General features: G+C 41.3%; 1 protein-coding gene across 1 annotated transcript; it reads right to left on the bottom strand.

Moving 5' to 3' along the window:
* Window positions 1-1,528: 1,528 nt before the first annotated feature.
* On the bottom strand, window positions 1,529-21,990 carry RBL2 (RB transcriptional corepressor like 2). The gene is made up of 22 exons (XM_027732317.2): window positions 21,812-21,990; window positions 20,449-20,579; window positions 19,046-19,246; window positions 18,281-18,345; window positions 15,642-15,770; window positions 14,609-14,769; window positions 14,439-14,503; window positions 13,517-13,703; window positions 11,573-11,739; window positions 10,827-10,936; window positions 9,835-9,941; window positions 9,340-9,477; window positions 8,967-9,131; window positions 8,320-8,431; window positions 7,591-7,863; window positions 6,850-7,121; window positions 6,109-6,285; window positions 5,868-5,939; window positions 5,390-5,504; window positions 4,259-4,461; window positions 3,670-3,834; window positions 1,529-3,257 (listed from the first exon to the last, which is right to left on the bottom strand). Exons 1-22 carry the CDS (start codon window positions 21,878-21,880, stop codon window positions 3,087-3,089), a joined length of 3,255 nt encoding a protein of 1,084 aa, XP_027588118.1. The 5' UTR covers window positions 21,881-21,990; the 3' UTR covers window positions 1,529-3,086.
* Between the last annotated feature and the right edge of the window lie 1,775 nt (window positions 21,991-23,765).

The raw sequence follows: 23,765 nt of genomic DNA, 5'->3' as shown, positions 1-23,765 counted from the left end.
AGGGCTCTGCTCTGACCCCTGAGGCTTGGCAAACACCACAGCTGGCAAAAACAATGCCAAGGAGTAGTGATAGGACAATGTGAAAGTGATGGTTATGTAAGTCTTATTCGTCTCTGAACTGCCACAGATCCCTGCAGGGCTGGTCAATAGGTTGGGTTGCTCCAAGATAAGTCCAGCTAATAGTTTGCTGAGAAGAAAATAATTTTATTTTATAGAATGTGGAATTTTGTTTCATTTAGAATGAATAAGCTGAAAAATTATTTTTTTTTTAAATTAGATTGGGAAGGGGGAGAGAACACTGTGTCTTTCTGTAATCAGATTTGTGTATTAAAAGAAGCTGTTCCAGGAGCCAGGTAGGCGAGTGATTACTGAAACGATGCCGTGGAAATCAAATCCTTTTCTCTTGGATTGGGCTGTTGTATTTCCTAATACAGGTACATAATTTAATGAAAGCCTAAGTTTAAGTCCCAGCCAATACTTTGATATGGGGATGTTTCTGAATATCATCTTTGAAATTCTGAACTCTCTAAAGAACATTTTGAAGACACGTGGAAGTTACACCAGTGGATTTACTGATGCTGGCTGAGGCTCCAGGTCCCTTCCAATCAGACTGTTCTAAGTCTTGAAAGAAAAAAATTTTAAGCTACTTCAGAGGTTTTTGCCTTTTTTTTTTTTTTTTAAATCAAGTTTACACACTTTTTTTTTATTTCCTTTGGAACACCTCTTTTAAAGTAAGAGTTTTTTGGTTTGCTTGGTTGGTTGGGAGTTTTGGGTTTTTTAGCATTTGTTTCAAAGCATAAACTACAAATTGTGCTTTTATTATTATTTATAGCTGAGGGTTATTTAACAATTTGGTTTCAGAAAGGGACAGAAACCACAGAAGAGGATGAAATAGGTAAAATAGGTCCAATAGGTGAAAATGCAGAGGAAAACCAGCATGTCCTTAGCTGTGAAAGTACAGCCCCCAGCCAGCCGTGGCCAAAGAGGTTCTTAACTACTTGAGAATTCTTAGAAATCTCTGTAACTTCATTGGAAGGTGAGTACACAGTACATGGGAAATAATTCTGCTGGGTTACAGTGTGAGACCTTTTATTAAAAGCTCCTCTAGGGAAGGCAAAGCCCCTTTTGTTCTGGGGCCCTCCTGTGCTGTGTGGTGAGACAGCCACCCTCCTCCTCCTCCTCCTCCTCTGCCAGAGGGAGCAGCAGCCAGAGCCCCAGCGTTCCCTGCCACTGCTGTCCCTTCTGCCAGAGCAGCAGAAGGGAACACACTTGGAACAAACACTGTGACTAAACTGGAGCAAGAGTAAATCCTTTCCCTCGTGGTGTGGGTAAAATGTGTGATTATTTATTTTTAAACCCTTAATTGCACTGTGGGACTCCAGTCCTTGCACTGTCCCGGGCCTGGCAGACCTCAGCTGTATGTTTGTTGTTTTCTTTTGCACTAACCATCAAACCAGGTGTTTGAGAGCTGCAGACTATTTGTAGCCTTGCATATACAATGCTTTTTTTTCATACAAGACCATAAAACTGAGTTTATAAATTCTTTATTGAAAAATACAATTGCAATATTTTCATACAAAGTGAAGTAAATGGTACAGAATAACAAGAACTGTCTGACACTTCCATAAATATTTTTACAGAAACATCTACATGACTTCTGGACTTCAACCTTTTATTATGCAGGTAAGAACAAAAGATCCTTTAATTTTACTTTAATTGAATTTACAGTGGAATTAAGCCTCAAATTTTCCTATTACTCAGAAGGGCAGGAATGACTGAAAATGGAGGTTTTAGTTTTTGCTTCCTTAGAAAACCTTCTGGAACATGCCTGTGCCACGTTTTACATGGAGAACAGTCCCCAGCAGTGGACTGGCACATTGTACAGTGAGAGTCATTCGATGCTCTCCTAAGCAGCCTGGTATTTGGGAACTATTTTACATGAAAACAAGTAGTAAGTCTAATATGTGCACCCCTTGCTCATCCTCAGTGGGGGAGACATTCTCCTAGGCAGCCTGGTTTAGTCCATTTAAAAAAAACAACACAAAACCAAACCCCTAACCCTGTCCTTTAAAAACAAAGTAAGTATACATTTTAAGAGATGGACAGCATGATCCTGCTGTTGAGTAACAGAGGGGGGGCAGTGCCTGACTCATGAAAAGCAATGAGCATATAAAATTCCTCAAAAAAAACACACATCCTTGGCTTCCTGCATTCACTGCTGCACATACATTGAGTTACAATGAATTCTTCATGCCATTTGCTGACAAGAGGAGCAATGGCATGTCAGATTGAAATAAATACAAAAGTCAACTTGGTTCAATACAGAAAGACAGCTGAAGTCAGCCTTTGCAAAAAATATTCACATTTAGAAAGTGCCATTGCAAATATACAGCAAAACTCACCTGCCTTAAAAATCATGCTTCACAGCCCCATCAAAAGTGCCACCTTGGGAACATCAGTTCACTCTCCAACATTGTCCAGCTCAAACCAATGCACCCACACAATCCCCTCCTTTGTACAGCAAGGGGCCACAGACATGGTAGTTTTCAGGGGCACATGAACATCCAGAATATGGACAGGATCCATTCAGACAACTTCCTTTAGGCCTCAAAACAATTATTCCCATCATCCCCTTCCCAGCAGAACTGGATTTTGCTAGGAGGTTGTTGGTAGTTCTTGCAGGAACCAAGACACTGCTCTGGGTATCTTGGTGTGGTGGCTCCTGTGTCTGATGCACTTCCAGGTGCCTGTCCATGGCTGACAGTGGTGATAAACACAGTGTGAGGGGACTGGTTAGCGCAAAGGGAAGGTACACAGCTGTGTTAGGGGTTTGTTCTCCAAGCAAGAAAAAGCTCTTCAGCTGCTTTTGGGAGGCTGGAGATGGGTCACTTGCCTTGTGAGGAGCTTGACTGGGGGTGGTGCAGGGTCTGAGGACCCAGCGCAGTCAGGCAGCAGTGGGCAGTGGCCGGGGCAGGGAGGGGGCTGAGCACAGTCTGGCTGAAGACACTTGCAAGGGCTCAGTGGGTCCATGTGTGGGCTGAGCAGCCCAGCTCTGGGAGCAGCAGGAAGGGAAAACCTGTGTGGGCTCAGTGAGACCCTCTGTCGTTGGCTACATCTTGGAGCCGCCTCAGCAGGGCCGTGTGATTCTCCTGACAGATGCGCTTGGCTGGGGCTTCAGTGCCATCCTCTAAGAGAATGCCTCTCTTCTTGGTGGGTGTTTCTCCAGTTCGAACCATGCTGTTAATCTCCTTTAGTCTCTGGAGGGAGGAGGGGAGAAAACTAGAATTAACTCTCACCATTTTGTGACTACCACAACATAATGTGAACTATTGTCAGGTGTGTTACAACGGGACTACACAGGCTTTATTTGTGGAGATCTGTACTGTACCCAGCTGGCCTTCATCACTGTACTGGTCTTTCCATTACCAGAGTAGGTAGAGTCTTACTCAAACTCAAGCCAGCTTGTTGTGTCACTGCCTGTGGAGCTCAAAGGCCCATCCAGCTTTACAACTTCAGTAGCTGAACTGGCAGTTCAATGAGCATCAGGTGACAAAGTACGTGTTGGACAAGGTAAACAAAACATCGTGTTGCGAAATCCACTCTGATTTCACTACTGGAAAGAAAAGATAGAATTAAATATAAAACTAAACTGTAACCCTTTCGTCTCACCTTCGAGGGGCTGCTGCTGAAGTAGTAGAATATCCTCTCTTGGGAAGAAAGAGCAGACTCGTTTCTGTGTGGTGAGATGTACACGGGGTGGTTCTGGGACAGCTGCACCCGGCGAGGGGAGCTGAGCCGCACGAACGGGTAGGGCGAGAGCGGAGGAGAGTCCGTCTGCCCGGGAGGGAAGGAAATCACTCAACAGCTGTACCTGAGCTCAGTGTCACTGCAGCAAGGCTTTTCTGAGTTGGTCACTTAAACACTCTAGGCTTTTTTCACCCATCTGATACCATACAGATGTACAACAAATGTGAATTTTATTATGGTATAGGGCTAGTATTTTTTAATTTACTTTTCCAATCTGTCTGCAAGTGACAGATGACACTGCTTACAGCTGTGTATTTCATACAGGAGGAAACAGCAATTAGGCATTGAAAGTACTTACTGTTTTAGCAGCAGAGTATGGCCTTGAGGTGAAGTTGTTGTCATAAAAACAGAATCCCCTGAATTTGCTTACAGTGAGCTCAGCTAAGGGGACTTCACTGCACTGTCAGTAGAAAAAGATGTTTACTACTGAAAAGCACAGAATTTAACTTACTGCATTTGAAGTGTACTTCAAGGCAAAGTCTTTGATCTGCTCGATGTAGACGTTGTTGTAGAACTGGATGAGGTCCCCCCGCTCCTCCTCCTCGGTGTCGCTGTTGGCACCGGTGAGGCGGGTGGGCGTGGGGGGGGCGCTGCCGGGGTGCGGCACGGGCAGGGTGCTGCTGGAGCGCATCACCGGGCTGGAGTCCCGGCTGCCTGCAGGGGGAGCACAACTGCTCAGTGCCCGACACCGCTGCCATCCCACAGCCCTTGGAAACACTGCGTCTGGTGTCACTGTCAGTGATGCTCCTTTTGATCCCTGAGCTGCCTCTGTTGGTACAGACCACAGTGCTGCGTGTGCACAGACACACACTTGATTTCTAACTGTCCTGTATGAGCTGAGTTTCATCACAATATAAGGAGACCTGAAACTCCATTTTTCACACATTTGTGCTATACTTACAACACTAGCTCTTTCGTGTTGCCACCTGGCACCATTTCAAGTAAGGAACAATAGTCTTTTGCAGCTAGTAGTAGAAATACTTGGCTTGGTAATACTTCCTGCTAGTTTAATGTGGGAAGTTGCAAAATACATATAATCTTTTTCTCCCCTCCCTGCCACCTCTCTGTGACAGAAAACATTAATATCTACAGCTTATACTATCATCTATTAAATATCTTGAAAACTGGTGGTAGGAATATACAGCACTGCTTCTTTGCTTTCCTTTATAAAAGTTAATTCAAGGAAAATGTGTCAGTTCACCTATCAAGGAAAGAATCTTCAGAGCTGTCAGCTATGCTGAAATCACTGCTGTGACTGGTGTTCCTATCTCTGCAGACAGCCAGCTGCTACAAAAGAAACTGCTGCAGCTCTGGGGGTTATGATAAGAGTAACTCAACCTGGGCTAGCCCTGATTTCCTCTCATTCTCCGAAGACTCATTCTTGGGGGTGTGTGAGCTGAAATGAGAGCTCAGGCCAGCATGGCAAACTCCCAAGCAAAGTGCATGTGGGGATAGACTCCAAACTGTCAAAGGCGGCATAAATATAAACCCCGAGTTACAACAACTCTGAAATGTTACTGATATATTCTTAATTGTGTCCAAGTTTACCACAGGAGGATCTGTTTGGGGTGGAATCACTCACTTCTTTCCTTGTTCCTCTCCTTGCTCCTGTCTGTGGGTGAGTTCTGCTGGCTGCTGCTGTCGCTGCTGCCGGAGCGGCGGCGGCGCCTGCCTTTGATCAGGACACTCCGATAGACCTGCGGGGACAAAGGGGGGTGTCCCAGGGAAGGGTGATGCACTTACTTGGTCAGCAAACAACTGTCTGCATGAAACTTGTGCTTCTAGCAGGGGAAAATACAGCCTCCTAAGAAGAATATTATCCAATGGGCACTGCCTCCTTAGGTTTTAAGTAAATATATTTTCTATTTTAGATATAGTTTAACATATAAAGCTTTCAGTAGTGCAAGATTTTGGACATGACTGCTGTCTTTGCAGGAGAATGGCTCACAGACTGCATCCATTTAATACTAAATGCTACTCTGCAAAGCAATTTGTTGCCAAAATAAACTAAGGCATTTAATAAACCGGAGACCACATTGTTTAATAATAACTGTACTCACGTGGCTCTTGGCTTGCGGTTGTGTCCGATAGCAGCGCATGATGTTCTGAAATGATCTGTCTTCATTAGTGACCTAAGAGGGGATGGACACAAAAGGTTCATAGTTTTACTGCAGGGTTTTTCTTTGGGGGTGGTTGTGTGTGCATTGGTTGACTTGGTTTCTTTGAGGAATTGTAATATTTGGAATATTAAGTATTAAAGAAGTTTTTTGTTTGTTTGCTTTTTCTTCGTTCACGCTTTACCTTAGTCATGACATAGATGGCACACATCAGCAGCTGATCCAAGTGTCTGTCCATCATGATTTCAGGGCAGTGCACCAAGGAATACTCAAAGCATGTCCAGATCTTTTGCCGCAGCTCATCAGACACATCGAGTTTGACGCAGAGATCCCTCAGACGAACACTGGCTAAATGATACACCTGTTGGAATGGAGACTGTGCTCAGGGCCAGAGCAACACTGCTTTTCTTACCCACACAAAGAGTAGCTCAGACTTGCACACCCTGCAGAACTTGGGCAAATGCTAAGCCAAAAGAAGAATAAGTGAACTTAAATTTAACTTTTTTTGCTTACAAGACACAGATGTTCTCAGTCCTGGTGCTAGAGCTAAGAAAACCATTTATTTGATGCTTAAATTCTAAGCTGTCCTGAGCACAGAAAGGGGCCTGCATTGCCTACAGAAACCTGAATAAACCAGGAAGTCTCAAAGGTGAATATCTTCCCTTGGAAGAACCTTCAAGAAAAGGGACACCTTTAAAAACCTGCTGGCCAAACACAGAATCTACTTCACAACTCCTGATGTGACAGCTGTGGTGAGAAGTGTCCTCCATGAGAAAACTACCCTTCAGGTATGTGTATGAATAATTAAAGGTATATATTAACTTTTAAATTTAATACACTCTTATTATTACAACTAGTAAGTATATATTGTTAAAATCACTGAAGATTTACCAAAATACAAACTAAGCAAAGGACAAATGAGTACCTTTCTGAAGAAGAGTGACAGTGAGCCCGTCTTCCGAGGCTTGATGGATGTGGCAGTGAACTGCTGGTTCTGTCTCTGCTCTCCAGGGGAGATCTGCTGAACAGTCAACTGGCCTGGCAACTGCAGTGCTGCCCCAGTCATCTGGGTGTTCAGGGTACCAGCGAGAGCCTGGGCACTCAGAGGCTGAATGGGGCCAGAGACAGCTTGGGGCTGGGCACCTACATTTACTTGGACTGGGAAGAAAGTTATTCCTCCATTTTCATTGGCAATACCTGTAATTTAAGAAAAAAGAGTCTGAAATAAGAGCAAGTTGTGTGGAGGGGGCAGGTGTGTGTGTTTTTGTTTTGTTTGAGTTTTTAGAAATTCTTCGGTAATTCTTTTATTAGCTGCTTATAACTATACACTTAGTATATTATATATGAAATTGTTTAATCAAAATACTTTGGACTTTTAATCATGAAACAAGAAGATAATGAAGTTGAACTAAGGTTTTCATACTAATGCAAATTTTATTCTGTGCCAGGAGTTACTGAAATAACTGTTTTATAAAACAGATACTGGCAGTCAGAACACCCTTGTGCTGTCTTTAAATACCAATCATCTATTCAAACAACGTTTCCTAAACATCCTTACACATACTTTTTTCTACCCTGGACAACTGTTCCCTCATCTCCCCTTGGCTGTGTACTAATACTCTGATGGGAACAAGCCTGAGTAATTCTACAGCAGCTTTTCCCTGACCTTGTACTGGGATGGTCACGGTTTGCCCGTTGTTGGCTGTCACGGTGGCAGTTGCCACGGTGACCAGGGTCTGGCCAGGCACCGGAGTCACCGACATGGCTTCGGGATTCATGTTCTGCACTGGCACCGTGTTCACCACGGGCTGTTGGGAAACTCTCACTGGGGTCCCACTGTCAGAGGGGTTCTCATTATCAGCAAACAGGCGTCGCCTCGTAGGATTGGCTGTAGGAGAACTGTATCTGTCATACAGGGTGGCTGGAGGTGAGGAAAGGCCTGTGGATTAAAAACACACACACACACATATATTTCACTCTTGGTTTATAATCCCTTATACAGATACACAACAGAAATCTAATGCAAACTAAAATATGTCATGCAAAGCTCTTCAGGAAACATTTTTAAAAAATACAGATTGCTTTTAGAGATGACTTAACTCTTCAATAATGCTGGCTTTTTTTCTAGGTTAATTTATTATGTTTTATTTATTCTAGTGAAAAAAGTTTGAGATGTCACATAACTAAATATATAATGAAGCTTCTATCCTGATTGATAGAAGCAAACCAATTAGAACATAAGGGGTGTGTGTATTATTTAACACGTACATATGTATACATACACATACACTGTTCACATACATCACTTTCTGAAAACATTTGACATTTAAGAAGCTTACTTAAGTAACTTAAGTCTCAGTAAGTACAGCACGTTATGTTTTTAAAAAAATCTCACCTCTTCCTAGTCCTCCACTTTCAGCACGAACCTCATTTATTCGTCTTGGTGTCAACGGGGAACCCACAACACTGTTCCCAGCAGATTTCTCAAAGTACTGAGGTGGCATTACCTAAAATATTCATACTTTGATTACACTGTTTGTATCACATAGAAACAAATACAAATACAGAACAAATTTTTAAAAGCTTTTAACAGCTACTGCACTACAAATTTTGAACATCGAAACTCCATGGAGAAAATCAAGAACAGTGAAAAACTTGCCCTAAGCCCAACTAAAACTGCCTGGTGATTGTACTGCCCTGCAAGATCCAGCACTGTAACAGTCTTCCTGGGACTTCTCCTGGGTGTACTTTTTACCATGTTTCTTGCCTAGTAATCTTTTCAAGTGTAAGTGACTGGTCTGAACCTTCCCTGCTTGTCCATTTTGTTCGCTGTTCTGCTACACCAACAAAATATTGGATGAGAATCATCTCTGTTGTCTGTCTCCATTTCAGATGTCTCTACAGAGACAACCATGAACACACCACACTGCATTTACTGCTTCCTCTGCACTGATGGGCTGGTAGAATTAAACTGATACTGGGACACGCAAGGCCTCCTGTCTGATTACAAAAGCTATCTAAAACCCACAAAGATGTGCTCACCTCTTCACAACTAGGAACTTTGTTTTCATTGTCTCTGATTCTGTCCCACAATATGGATTCCCGTTTCCATGCCATACTTTCAAGGATCTGTTCTTCAATATGATTCAGGTGTTTTACTACTTCTCGACAAAGGCCATCCTCTGCTCTAATGAAAACCTCTATTACCTGTAAGGTGGATAATTATGATCAGCATAATGTACTTCTTTCATAAATTTCTTATTAAACAAAGATCTAATTCCAATTCCTGATTTTCAAGAAAGAAGAGGCTATTAGAAATATTTAGACTGAATTACTATGACTCAATCCTATGCTGTCATAGAGGTCAATGAGCACTCATGACTTGATAAGCATTTCTAGCTCTCAAACACGTTACCTTATAAAAATGATAAACTGGAATGTCAAATATTTCGGTGATGAAGGGGAAGTTTCCAGGTGGGTTATATGTAAAGGTGATGATCTCAAGGCAACAGGCCAGCAGAGACCTGTGAAACACGTCTTGCTCCAGTACTGCCTGCAAGAGTTGCAAATTTTAAAGCTTAATTTACAGGGTAACTATAGAACAATAAAACACTTTTTATTCTGCCTCAACATCAAGATTACCAAGCTTGTAAAAAGTGATGTTATTTTGTAAGAGAGAGAACAGAATCCAAAATGAGCCATCTTTACTCATTAAAAATTTTATGTATCTAAGTGTTTGCAAACACAAATAATTTCTTGTACCCTTTTTCTTCCATTCAGATGTACTTACAGGCTACTTCTCAGAGATTTACCCTCCTTTTAAATGGCTGACTATTCTGCTCTACAACTGTGTTCCTTTTTTGTAGGTCCAACTTTAAAAATGAGGTACCATTTGATTAGTTTTCCTTACAGATAAGTCAGTGTCTCCCAGTCGAGTCCTCCTCTCCTCCTCAATGACCGACTCCAAGACCTTGTAGTAGAGCATCTCAGCACGACGGAAATGTTTACTGGCAACATCTGCAGGAAGTTTAAAGAGAAGCAATACTGTGAAATGCAATTAAAAAGTATTACATTCTTCATCTTCAGATACAGAGACACAACAGTTTAGGAGCTAGTGTGGATGTCTGTGCTGCTGTGGCTACAATACTTTCAGGACTAAATCAGGTAATTTAAAGTTAACTTATGAATCCTCTTCCTACACTGCACAGACTTGTGAAAGCAGAGCAGAATATCTTTCTACTGAACCCAGATTTTGATGACAGTCCTTAACATTGCTATAATATACATGTTTTAAGTTCAGAAAATACATTGAAAATTATACCTGAATGGATCCAACTTGCACTGTGCAACAGAAAACACTAAAGCAACTAAACTGATAAGAATAGAGTAAGGTCTCATTAAGAAATAAGGTCAAGAGCATCTTCCTTAGTTTCAATCCATCTTCAAGCACTTCAGATATCAAGACAATTTTGCAAAATAATTTTTGTATTTATACTGGCAGGATTTTAATATCTGTACTAATCCGTTCTTGTATGTAACCAAAACTGCTGTGGGGTTTTTAAAGACTACAGTTACTCAGACCTTCCTTTACTATCCCATAAATCCATGCCATCACTACTATTCTTATATTTGAGAGAAAAAGTGGAACACTTCACAGTGCTTTTCATTTAACTTCTGTAGTTCTGGGAGTATGATCAAATTGCAGTGATTTAAGCTAAGGCTGATTAAAAAATTTTATGTGGCATTGAAATGTGCTACGTCCAAAGAACACAGGAAAAGGCAAGAGAAGTAGAAAAGAAACTTGTGCTAAAACATAACCTGCTGGTAAAATTGTTAATTATAAGAGATGAATATGTTTACAGGCATTTTAATTCTTATCTAGTTAAGCACAATGTTTCCCACCTTTGGAAAAATTACTGAATTCTCCTTCAGACTGTGTGCTCTGGCAGTACACTTCATGCATTTCTTTTATTCTGTTTGCAATAGATTGAGAAGGATCTCTGGAACATGACCTAAACATAAAAAGTAAACATTTTCAATATAATATTCCTACTAAGACCAAAAAACCCTCCTATTTTTATAACATGATGAAAGTATGAAAATATAAATACATTGCAAAGCAATACAAACACACCCATATGTGTCTAACTGTATAGATACTGTAAAACATCCACAGCATATTCTTAGTATTGCAGACACTGTAGTAAATATGCCCATCTTTCCACGAACAGGGACAGATATTCAAACAGCAGTTTCTACATGACATAAAAATTGTTTTAAAATATATTGTTCCTGAAGCAACAGTTTATCTACATGTAGAGTACGGTTTGTTTTCCATCTCCTACGGTTTTGGAGTGATTTGCCAGATGGTGCAATTTGTTAAGTAGGAAGAAAAGTCTTGAAAATTTTACACTGGCAATTTGAAATTCAGGAAGCTCAGAGCTGTTAGGTTTCAAATGGTGTATGTTCTTATAGCCATCAATCTCTAAGGACAGATGTGTCTGAATAATGTGTCTTTTGAAATGTTTCTCTGGATTCCACTTTACTCCAGAACCTTTCAAGTGTGGCTCACATTTCAAATTACAATGTTTAAGCATTAATGTTTATTATTTAATAGAATTATTTGGCTGGTTAAATATCAAACTTACTTGAGTATTTGCTCCAGATTTTCACTGGGGGCATTTTTCAGTCCTGCCAGCATCGTGTGAAGGCGGCTCAAACTGTATGTTGCCATGGAAACAGGTGTCACATATGGGTTGCTCTCTTTAACATACTTGCGGCCAGTGAGTGGGGTTGTAATCCTGAGTGATTTGGACTAAAAATAAAAAAATAAGCACATATACATATGTACATTATTAAAAAACTTTGATAAAGTTCCTAACCTAGAAACATCAATCTGCAGAACTCTTACTCTGTGTTATGGAAAAAAATGGCTCAGAATCAAACGGCCCAAACTCGATGAGGCCTCAGGTAAGAGCCAGCAAGGGAAGACTTGTCTGTGCTGCTTGGATGTTTGTATCCAACAGTTCTGTATTAACGGGGATGTGACCTATGCTGAAATGCTGATGCTGGAAGTGAAGTGTGAAACAATTAGGCCAATCTAAAAAACTCCAAAAAATCAGGCATCCTCCCATCCCTTGAGTACCAAAGGGAGCTGTAGCTCATAGGAAAAGAGTACTAAGCCAGGGTTTCCTTTCAGCAGGTTTAACTTTTAATATAAGAAGTCCTTCTGATTAGCATTTTAATTCATTTGCATCAGATCAAGCCATCACATCAAAATGAGTTAACATCGAGGATGTTCCTCCAATTAGCATACAGCAAAATCAATGCATCTTTTAATTACCTAGCCACACAATTACTTATTTTAACAAATACATTACATTCTTTACCATTAAGTCTAGTTCCTAATACTTCTCCCATTTTCCTCCCACTCTCCTAAGTGTGCTTTATTCCTGTCTGGTTCCCCCAGCCCTGCTTTGGGCTCCCCATAGCAGGCAGTGGCACAAGCACCGCAGCTGCACCTGCTGTTACACAGGCCACACTCTTTCACCACTACAGAAACCTACTAGGGTTATGCACCCCAAACTATGCCAACAGAACTTAGTGGTTAATTCTTTCTTTAGAATTGATCAGAAGTGAAGAATTTACTATTTTGCACTGATTTTGCAGATAAGGTTATTTTGATCGTTTCTCTCTGAAATGATGAAAGCCATCAACCAACTCTCACTCTGGAAAAAGCTCCCCTATTTCAGTGATCTGGACTGTTTTACCCTTTTGCTCTCTCTAATCTAGTTGTGCTAATACAGCTTTTATCCTTCTTTATTTGCCTGTCTTGTCTCCTTCATCCTACAAGACATCTTTTCCATCTTCAGGAACATTTTGATATTCTGTAATCATGAACAACATGGTTGCATTCAAATCCAGTGCCTGTTTTCCAAAAGCTGCTCTGGTCACACAACAGGCCTGATAATTTTGTAGGTCTTCACTTTATTGGTTTGAAACATGTAGGGTTCTTTATCCTCTCAAAGGATTCTGTGCTATTTTATTAGTCGTGTATAAAGACATATATGCATCATGATTTTAGACAACAAGGTGAAAACCATTCTCTAGTAATTTAACTAGAACTGTAAACAGATGTAATATCAACACCTGAAGCCCATCTGTTAAAAGGAAAGAAAAAGAATGCACAGAGTTTTGCCTATGTTAAACAAAATACTCTGCATATGGGACAGAGATATGAAGGAAGGGGAAGTTGGACAGACACATCCAGAGAGCCCCAACAGTTCAGCATCTACCAAACAACCACAGAGACCTGCCTGTTCTGTATCTTCACCTAAAAATCTACCTAAATATCCTCTGTACTGGATTTAATCAAAGAAAACCCAGATGCATGAAGAAATTATGTCTAAAAAACCCCAAAGTAAGCAATGTAATCAATTACAAAAATCGAACTCAGCTATGTTGTGTACACTCCCAGGTCCCCTTGAGCAGTAAAGATGGTAATTTTTAGTAGCTGCTTTTCTTCATCAGACATAGACTTACTCAGCTTATTCTCCTTATAAAAACAGCAACATGGACCATGCTATACTCACCCTGTCAAAATGCTGCTGCAAATTATGCTTCACTTGTACTCTTTCAGCTGTTTCCATTCCTGAAGTTGTGTTTAAGCACCTTGTGAGGGTTCCAATTTCTTCATCTGCATCCTCACCAAGAAATATTCGCTCGTCAAGGTTTCCCACTGACAACACATACTCCTCATAGGCCTTGTTGATGGCTTTGCTGCAGCACAAAGAGAAAGATGGAGGCAAAACCCCCTTTATTTAGACTATTTTCTTCAGCTGCTCACAGAATGAACACAGTTCTGGCTTGTGGGCAGTCTACTTCAAACTTCTGGCCCTGAGTTAGGCATTGGAGCACCTTTAAAATCTACAGTATCTTAAACATGACCATGGCAAGGACATTATTTTCCCTCCATATCTGACGCCTTTCCATTTATGTAGCTGCAGGAAGAAGATAATAAAATACTGAGAACTCATATTTGGCTGGAAACTCCTCAAAATTTACACAGCATCACATCATAAACTACACTATACCATTTTTATACCATTTAAAGAAAAGTAAGTCCTACCCATAAGCATCTCTAGGTTTATAAAGAAAAAACCACCATCAAACCCAATTTTTTCCCCTCATACTTCCCACTCATCCCATGTGCTCCCACACCTTTTTCATAATAATTCTTTGAGTTAGACACAAAAAAGAAAAAACAAACAAACAAGGAAACATAGAAACATAAGAATCAAAGCAGACATCAGGTAACACCATCCTGAAGCATCATTCCTCTTTCAAACAGGCCTCAGACCACAGCACCTCAAAGGGACTGAAAGGCAGTGCAGTGCAGGATCATCAGTAAACATAAGGCAGCTGGCTGGGATCAGTGCTAAGATACAGATAACAACTGCAGTTGTACCACAGAGAGATACTAATGCAAAGCAAACCACAAATACAGTGACTTACACACTATCTCCAAAGTTTCCAGGATCTAGAAATCCAGTCAGATTTTCATCTTTTCCTTTTAAAAGCTGTAAGACAGTTAAGAACAAAGGATGGGTATTTCATTTTTTGAAAAGGTTTAAAAAATAATGAGTAAGGAGACATTTTTCTACATTTCAAATTTATTGACCTACCTTTTTGTCAAAAAGTTTCCGAATATATGGCTTCCAAAAATGTTCCTTGATACCTTTTGCTTCTAAAACTAATCCATAATGTAATGAACACAGTTTTTCAATGATGCAGGGAGGGTCAGATGATACTTTATAATCCTTACTATGAAAGTCTTCAGGTAGGCCTACAATTAAGAATTCTGTATTATTTGATTTTGCAAATCCATATCCTGTTTTCTTATTAAATTCTATGCTGCAAAGTCTAGGTAGTGTGATATTAAAACAGTAAACTAATTAGTTCCCTTGAAAGAATTATTAATTATGTAACACTCACTCAACTGGATAATGTTATCAAAAGCAAATTTTGAGTTAGAGATTAAAAAAAAATCAGTGACTGAATGACGAAAATTAAACATATCAATTCTAACAGAAAAACAATCAAACACTTGTGAACTATAATATCTGAGATAATGGTCCCAGTTCACATCCAAAGCACTGCAAAGTAAAGGCCAATACTGTACAGAACTGCAAATGAAGTGTAAGTCTGGAAGGAATTACATCAGAAATTCAATGGAAACTTCTCACCATTTATTTGCTTTTGTGGTTATCAAGTCATCCTACATTTCTATTCTCTTCAGAAAGACAACAGCAGCAACCCAGAAATGAGAGAGAAGCAAATCTAACACTTGAGCACTGGATCTTTCCCAACTGCTGTGACAGTCTGACCATGTCCCAATGATGGCTGTGTCATTATGCACTCTTTCACTGACATTAAACCCTCACTGACTTGAATTTTTACTCTGGAACTTCCTTCAATGGTATTTCTATAGTAAATCAAATCCTTGACTTACTGCATTATTGACAAAATCCACTGGTCTGTTATTACCTACTGCATTAACAGAAATGGAACTGTGTAGCCAGATACAGAAAATATTAATTCCCATATGCTTTAAACCAACACAGTTCAATTTATTCTCTGCCACACAGATTCATACTCATTTCAGTAGCCTTAGAAGTTCTTGCAGGCTTCAGATAGATTAAGTTTTTTCCAACATACCCTTAAAATTAGGATTCAGAAGTTCTTTACGGTTAGGACACTGGAGAGCATTTCCATACACGAGATCCAAAGCACATAACAGGAGATGGTAGGAATTCACCAAGTCATCACTGATCATAGGAAAATTTCCTTCAAAATTAGAAAGACAAAAGACATAAAATTAGCATGGATTTAAATATATATTTTAACCAAGAAACTGCTGTGTATTACAATCAATAATGCAGCCTTGGGAACAGATCTGATGACTACAAATATCTGCATAGCAACACAGGCAGTAAAACAGACTCACACTTAATAAAATACAGTGATTGTGAAGGAACTCAAATACACTGGTCTGTTCTGAAATCAAACCTTACCAAAACGTTGATAAACATGCTACTGCAGGCTCCCTCATTCACAGTAATCTCATTAACCAGTGCATAAACAACTTGAAGCAGCACAAACTGCAGAATGCAAACTGCTACAAGGAAGAAAAATGTGTTTCCATAACTCCGGCAGCAGCAGCCCCTCTGCCTGGTGGTGTCACATCCTTCAACAGATTCTTGCTGCACCTGCCTGAAGCAAATCTTGCTCTAAAGGCCAGTAAGGGGGAAGAACAGGTTCTGACTGAGGCTCTCCTTTTCCCCAGTTTTGCATTGCTGTAAAGACTTGCAAGGAACTTTTAACTTTGGCAAGGCTAGATCCAGGTTTTCAGATGCCCTGGAAACAGCAAACACCTCCTCTTACCACTCCCAACTCTCCAGACTGAATCTGTATTTAAGTCAAAGTCAGATAACTTTTTTTAACAATCTCTTTTCTTACAAAAGTTTTGCTGGGGACATGCTCATTATAAACAGTAATAAATGTAAGTATTTCTCTTGTGCTTTAGAGAAGAGTTAAAATGTGCTATCTCTGATTTACAAAATATTTTCTATTTATCACCTTCCTGTCGAAAAGAGTCCTTAAAACCCCTCTGCTCTTTTATCACCTTTCTCAAGATTACATTCAGATTTATTACTCTTTACTGAACTCATTTATGTTTATGATATTGCTTTAGAGGAGTGGCCATTGCTAAAAATAGTTCTGTAAAATAAGCTATATTGTAAACTAATACCAAAACTCAAAATGTCATTAATCTGTATGCACAGCAAGTTTCTATTACTCTTTTAATACTCTTCCACTCCTTTTCCCTCCTTTTTTCTCAGGTAAACACCAAACCAGTTAACTGAGCCCACTCTGAAGCACAGGTTTAGATTCTTGAAAAATATCTATCATATACTCACTTAGAATACATCAAAATGGATATATAATTAGAAAATTTTTCTAAACTCTGCTGTTATTTTTCTACCAGTAAAATACCAGTTTGTTCAAATTTGTATTAGATTTTCTGATTCCACGTTTGTCAGAAGGAAAATAATTTCAATGCAGATTTAAACTATTTAAAATAATGAACCCTACATAAAACACTAATTAACTGTATTCATTCATTTCCAAATCATTAAATGGTTCACAACAGAGCAATGAAAATTCTAAATACTATTAGCAAAACTTTAATCAGTTAAATTCTCAAAGTAACTCTCATAACATAGGCTCAGTTTCACAACCATGGCAATCGTTCCTGTCAGCACAGTCAAAAATAAACCTAATTTCACAGGACCAGCAGTTCCATAGCAATGATTTGCCAATGACATTTCAAACAATGGCTCACTGCTCCCTTTCACAACCTTGTACCAAATAATAATAATAAACAGTTACCTCGGTGCAGCAGAGATTTTTTTTCTCATTGATTTTAAAGAAAGAAAGAAAGTTTAAAGACAAATTCTTACAAATAGTAGGCAAGAACTGCAGTACCACTAAACCAAGTGGCTCCTCTACTGTGCAGTGTGTGCTGCAGGTACAGACAAACCTGTACTTTCTGCATTTGTGAAGCTGAACCCAATGGTCTGCAGGATTGGACAAGCCTGAACCTGCCACTGATGTCTGGTTGCTGTGATAGGGATTTACTGCCACCCCTCAAAACACAGAGGACAAAACCCTGAATACTTAATGCCTTAAATGGTCAATATTTAGTTTCCATTTTTGTGCTGCCACACTTTAATAATCATTTACTAATTTTAGAGTTTACATTTAGTGTAAATTTTTCTTTTTTTTGTGAAATTGAATTGGATGGGTTACCAGTGTGGTATTCTCCACAAACTTCATTAGCATGTCTGAAACTGCTTGCTAATTAAGATGCAGTCAATTGATGATGTAGTTAATCAAACATATCAACCAACAATTTAGCAATAGGAAGACCCATAAAGTCTCTTTGCACCTTGTCAACTGGCCAATCTTCACGTAGAAGAAAGGAAAAGAAAAACCTGTGATTTTTCAGACTGACCTACTTACTCTCTCTGCTGTCTAACTGTGCTAAAGAAGTGAAGTCCCAAATGACTGGAAATAAAGTACAGTACTAACTCTCACCTTGGAAGTGTGGTAAAACACGTAGCTGGGGAACTTGGGACAGAATACATCCTTTAGGCTGTTGTGAGAAGGCCCCTTCTCCAAAAGCATTTCTGAATTCAGAAACGCCTCCACCTTTTCGGTGTTTTAAGGACTGATACAAAGTAAGGACTAACAACATCATGTTTGCTGTATTTAATCCCTTTCAGATCTCTTACCTTTTGCATGAACAAACAGCACCCAACAAAACTGGAAAACTTCAGTCACAGTACACGGTTGGCGTCTTTTGGAGGAAAATATAGCAAAGATACCCAATAAGTTCAATGAATCAAAACTGATAAAACATCATAAACCAGTCAATAATTCCAAAGGAAAATTAAGCTTTACTACAGCGTGGCCAAAACCTTATACCCTCCCACAAAACCCTGACTGAAGCAATAACGAAAGCTGCACACTGGTTTAGTGCAGACACAAGTGGAACCCTGCATGTAATGGTTCATTTTCACAGCATTCTTACTATGAACAGTAACAAAGAAACAAAGTTTCCACTATAAAATAAAATATCCACCAGATTTGCACCTAGGAAGAAAACCATGGGAGTTACTGGACAGTGAAACAGGTTGAGCTGTGCTATGAGCTATTAAAGCTTTGCAGATCATACAAGGATCATATTTTTCCAGCCTTTCTCCTCTTAGAAATATTAGGATTTCCCTTGACTACACACTGATTTGATTGTCTCCCCTTTCCTCCACTCCCCAAATCATAAAAACTTGGCAGCTTTGGGATTTCCTTCACCCTGTCAGATCTGAAATTGAAAAAGAGATTAAAAAATTACTGCAAGCAAGGACAGACAGACCAACTCTAACAGTATAAACAACTCCTGTGAAAATACAGCCAAAATACAACTAAAACAACCAAGCAACTTCATTACATTTTCCCTATAGTAATGCTCTAAAATCAGGCTGGGAACAACGGAAATGTACCTCTGTTTTCTTCCTCTCTGTTGGCGAGGTTGATCTTCTTGAGGATACCTGAAAATATCCTGAAAAATGGGCTCATACTTCTTAAAAATGACTGCAGAAACTGTAAAGTTTCTCTCTAATCTCTCAGTTCGTTCTCTGAACTGGGATGGTAGATTTGCCATGTCTTCCCACTTCTTCATCTTGTTAAAAAACTCGATCAAGCTGGAAATACCCAATGAGTTAGATGTGAAAAGCTGTTTTTCTTGCAGAAATAAACTACACATTTTAAGAAAAAGTGCAATTTTTACTTCCCAAACTACTGATAAAATGATGGTACTGCAAACACGACAAGCAACTCAGAGCCAGTCCTTCATCCGTGAACATGGATGAGCACAGACAGCTCACAAAATATTTTTAGATCCTCAGTCGATAACTGTGTTAACAAGGTACTCTCAGCAGCTCTGGTGTTTCCTCATAAAGACAAAGTCAGCTCCAACAGTCAGATTAAGCTAAAATCAGATTTCCTTCATTTTCCTAAATTATTTATTAACTTAAATAAAACGAACGCTGAGTCCTACGATGCTAAAAATATTCTACAAAGTATGAAAAAATCCTAAGTTTTAGCAAATTACACTTGGTAAATTTGACTTTCATTCATTTTTTGCTTCTTTATCTACACTTTCAGCGTTACTAGTATTTGATAGCCTAGATCACAGAACAAATTTACCTACATTCAATTCCCTGAATTTCTGATTTGGAAAACAAAAATTTATAGAGGAGCATTTTTGCAGTGTTTGAACCAACAGCAATGCTCCAACAGTAGAGGAAATGGGAGAAAAAGTCCATAATAACATTACCTTTTTTTTTTCTTTTTGGGCTTATCTACTGAATTTTTAGAAAATAGATTGCTAATAAATAAAGTCAATTGTTTCAGGAAGCTTCTCTTCATTGCTTTGTGGACATACACATTTGACACAGATTTGTTTATCAGATTCTGGCATCGCTTTAGTTTCATAAAGCAAGGACACGTGAAAAATGAAGTTTTCTTACACAAAAAAATTAGACAGATTGTGTGAATATTTTCACAGCCAATTAAAAATGGTTTCTGATGTGACAAGTTCACATTTAGCACACTCAAAAATTGACTGTTCTTCAGTGCCTGGCTTCTTTCTCCTTTGAGACAAGGAAGTCAACCTATTATTTTGAAAATCAATGTTTTTAGAGCATAGTACTAAGCAAATGGAACTGCCCTATCCCTGTGGCAATGAGCTCTGATACAAACATGCTAGAGATATAAATTCTACCTTTAAAGCAGGAAACAAGAAATACATTTAGCTTTTGCTCTCTAGTTCTAAATTTCACAAGCTGATAAGCAGTCTTTGAGATTTTGTAAGTGTCTAAAAATCACCAAAAAGAAAAGTTACCTTTGCTCTGAACAGCGCAAGATTCTGGTTAAAGACACATAATTTCCCTCAGCTGTCCCTCTGCTCACAGTTGGAATTGCTTTCCTGCAAGCCACATACAAGGCACAGGCCAGCCAATGCATGTCGTTTCCCTGTGAATCAAAACATCAGGCATTTAAAAGACTTCACTGAAAAGGAAAACACTTTTCAGCCAACCCAACTCCAGGGGAAAGAACCGTGTCCTAAACGGATGAAGTTCAACCAGTGACAAAGTTGATTTGCCGTTTCAAAGTTCTGTTGTGCTTTGTGTTTTTAACCACAAGAAAACAGGTGCTAAACAGATACTTAATACCAAACTGCATCCAAACTAAAATTACTAGTTACCATCATTAATTTCATCCTTGACCCAAAGCGTAGCAATGTATTTTTAGTGTTGTTCTTCTCCTGTAGCATTTTATACTTCCCTGATTTTTAATGTAAAAAAAACCGGCTGCATTTCCTTGCTGCCAGAACATTCCTCTGCCCTGAACACACAGTGGGAAAAGAAAAACATAAGTTTCCATTTTGCTCTGTACTGCACAGCAGAACAATTATTCAGTCTGGTACCTAAAGACAGAAATGAATTCTAACGAACACCTGAAATTTTATTCCCCCTCTTCGATTAAGTAAAAACCAAACTTGAACTCGATGCTGTGGTTTTTGGGCTATGTGGTATCGCGGGGCCGGGTGAGCGCACACCTCCGGGGGAAGGGGCAGTATCAGTATCCCCTCCGAGCATCCCGGCCCGGCAGCGATGGCCACGAACAGTGTGTGTGACAGAGGCGCTGTCAGGGCAGAGCAGGATCCTCCTCCCTCCGCAGGGCCGAGCATCTGCCCGGGTTTGGGGCTGCCCTGGGAGCGCTCCTGGTCCCGGCAGGGCAGCGCTGGGAGCTCGGACAGACGCGGTTCATCACCAGCGCCACCCCCGCTGCTCAACGCCCCCGATAAAGGCGCCTCCGAGCCCCGGGCGCGTCCCCGCGTGTTCCTGTTTGCGAGAGCGACGTGACACAACCCTTCACCCTTTGGCCCCCGGCCCGGGCTGTGCCGCGGCCAAGCCGGCCCCTAATAAATAACTAATAAATGTTATCGCACCTGCGCTGGGCACCTCCGTGGGCCCCGCGCTGGCCGAGGCCGCTGTGCCGGCGGCAGAAGGGCCGCAGCGACGGGGGCACGTCTATTTTTAACACCTTTCCCCCGCTATGGCTCGGAACTGCGATGTTTTTTCCCGGGCGATGCAAAGGAGAGGCCGCCGCGCCCTCGGGGCCGCCCCTTCCCTCCCGCCTCAACCTCCCGCCGGGACCTCCCCGGGCCGGCCGCGACCCCCCGCCCGCCGCCCCTCCGGCACCTCCAGGGTGTAGTTGCGCCTCATGCTCTGGTAGCTGAGCCAGGCCTCTGCGCGGGCGCGCTCGTCCATGTTGAGGCTCCTGCAGAGCTCCTCGTAGCGCTGTCGGGTGTCGCCGTCCTCGCCCGGCGAGGACGGGGCGGGGGCCGCGCCCCCCGCGGGACCCGGCTCGGGCCCGGCCGCGTCCTCGCCCGCCATGCCGCGCCCCGCCGCTGGGGGGCAGCGCCGCGCGCGCGCACCGCGCCTGCGCCAACGGCCCGCGCCTTCGCATCCAAACACCGCCGCGCGGGTCCCGCCCCCGCCGCGCGCCGCGCCCGCTAATTGGCCGGCGGCGGGGGAGGGGTGGGGCGAACCGCCGCCCCGCCCCGCCTGCGCGCAGGCGCACGGCACGCGCTCCTACCATGCACCGCGCGCGGGGTGGGGGGGGCCGGGAGACAGAGCGGGCTGAGGGGAGAGCGGAGGGCACACAGCGAGTCAGTGAGGGGGGTCACCCACACACCGCGTTAGTGCGGGCTGTCACCGCACACCGTGTTAGTGAGGAGTGTCACCGCACACGGACGGGGCGAGGTGTCACCGCCACACTGCGTCAGTGAGGGGTTTCACCGCACACACTGCTCAGTGCAGGCTGTACTGCACACCCGGGTCACCGACGCTGCACATGGGTCTGAGATCTCCCTGAGAGAAACAAACCCCGTGACCGGAGGACTGTGGTAAGAGACCATTAGATAAAACCCAAGACGATGAATCCAGGTTCTGTTCTGCATTCACACAACCAGTCTTCGGTTCTTCAGACACAGCTTCAGAGCATCACGGAGAAAAAGCCATGTCAAAACAAGGCCACAACATAACAAAGATTCGCTTTTTATTGAAGCACTTTTGTTTGAGTCAAAGCTTTTAAATGGCTACCCCAGTAACTGGGAGTGAATCAATTAATTTCAGTTTTCAAAGTATAAACAGCAACACCTTATGAAGATACAGCAGGAGCTGCCACTGGTAAAGTTCCCACCAAGCAGAGAGGTAGGAAAAACAAAGGTTTGTGATCAATAAAACAGGCTGCGCTTTATTAAAAGAGATTTATTGGCTTTGTCTGTTTTGATCTTGTCTTCATTTGGCTTGTTAATTACTTGAATAATTTCCACCACTGGACTCCATATTTTATCTACCAATATTGCAAGTTACAGCCACAAACACCCTCTCAGCCTGGATCCCTGACAGCTGCTTCTCTATCCTACAATAATGTACATTTTTTTACTGTTGAGGAGTTTCAGAAATTTTGCTTATGAATGTAATATTGCTACCTGATTTGAGAAGCTGCACACAGATCAGAAACAGTGTGAAGCAGAGGAGCTGACAGGGTAGTTCCCAAATCAGAACACAAAAGATCCTTTCAGAACACAAAAGACTTTGAGAACATGCTACCAGCAAACACTAGTGAAAGAGAGATGATACACCATGGCTGACATTAGGATCCCAAGAATTTCCCAAACCAGCCTCCCTTATATTCATGAGGCTTTACCTGGAACACTAAGAAGAACTGTGCAGTGTTGGTCTCATTCACAACTGAAGCAGACAGGAGGCAGGGAAAACAAATCCTCATTTTGCAGTGTAACTTCATGCGGGATCTTGTGCATGGCATTTTTCTTCCCTCCTTGTGTGAGAGAGCCTGAAAGGAGGCAGCATTAAAGAAAAAAAAAAAACATAAAAAAACCCTGGAAAGCTTTTATCTTTATTTCCCTTTCCTCTAAATATAACAAAGAAATTATACTGCCTGTTTGTGTAACGTTAGGGACATTTAGATAAGCCAGCAGTTGTTTTGTAAACTCCCACAGCTACACTGGTAGAATTAGTCTCCTCTGCAGACACCAACATGAGCCCGATATCCCAACAACGTACAGATGTAAAATTTTAAATGTTGGACAACTACAGCAGTGTAAATTCCCCATTGCACTGAGACAGC

The sequence above is a fragment of the Pipra filicauda genome, unplaced genomic scaffold, assembly GCF_003945595.2.
Source record: "Pipra filicauda isolate LSUMZ 115617 unplaced genomic scaffold, ASM394559v2 scaffold46_size3722508_pilon, whole genome shotgun sequence".
In the NCBI taxonomy this organism is placed as follows: Eukaryota; Metazoa; Chordata; class Aves; order Passeriformes; family Pipridae; genus Pipra; species Pipra filicauda.
Note: the sequence above shows the minus strand (reverse complement) of the source record. Positions and strands in the feature narration are given on the sequence as shown.

What these genes read in the sequence shown, in the direction of transcription:
- RBL2 (XM_027732317.2), bottom strand. Translation starts at nt 21,880, where the DNA reads ATGGACGAGCGCGCCCGCGCAGAGGCCTGGCTCAGCTACCAGAGCATG. An exon ending in TCTGAATCCTAATTTTAAGG is followed by an intron (nt 14,770 to 15,641) that starts GTATGTTGGAAA and finishes TCTTAATTGTAG; the next exon opens with GCCTACCTGAAGACTTTCAT. An exon ending in AAGTTCCTAGTTGTGAAGAG is followed by an intron (nt 8,432 to 8,966) that starts GTGAGCACATCT and finishes TGAATATTTTAG; the next exon opens with GTAATGCCACCTCAGTACTT.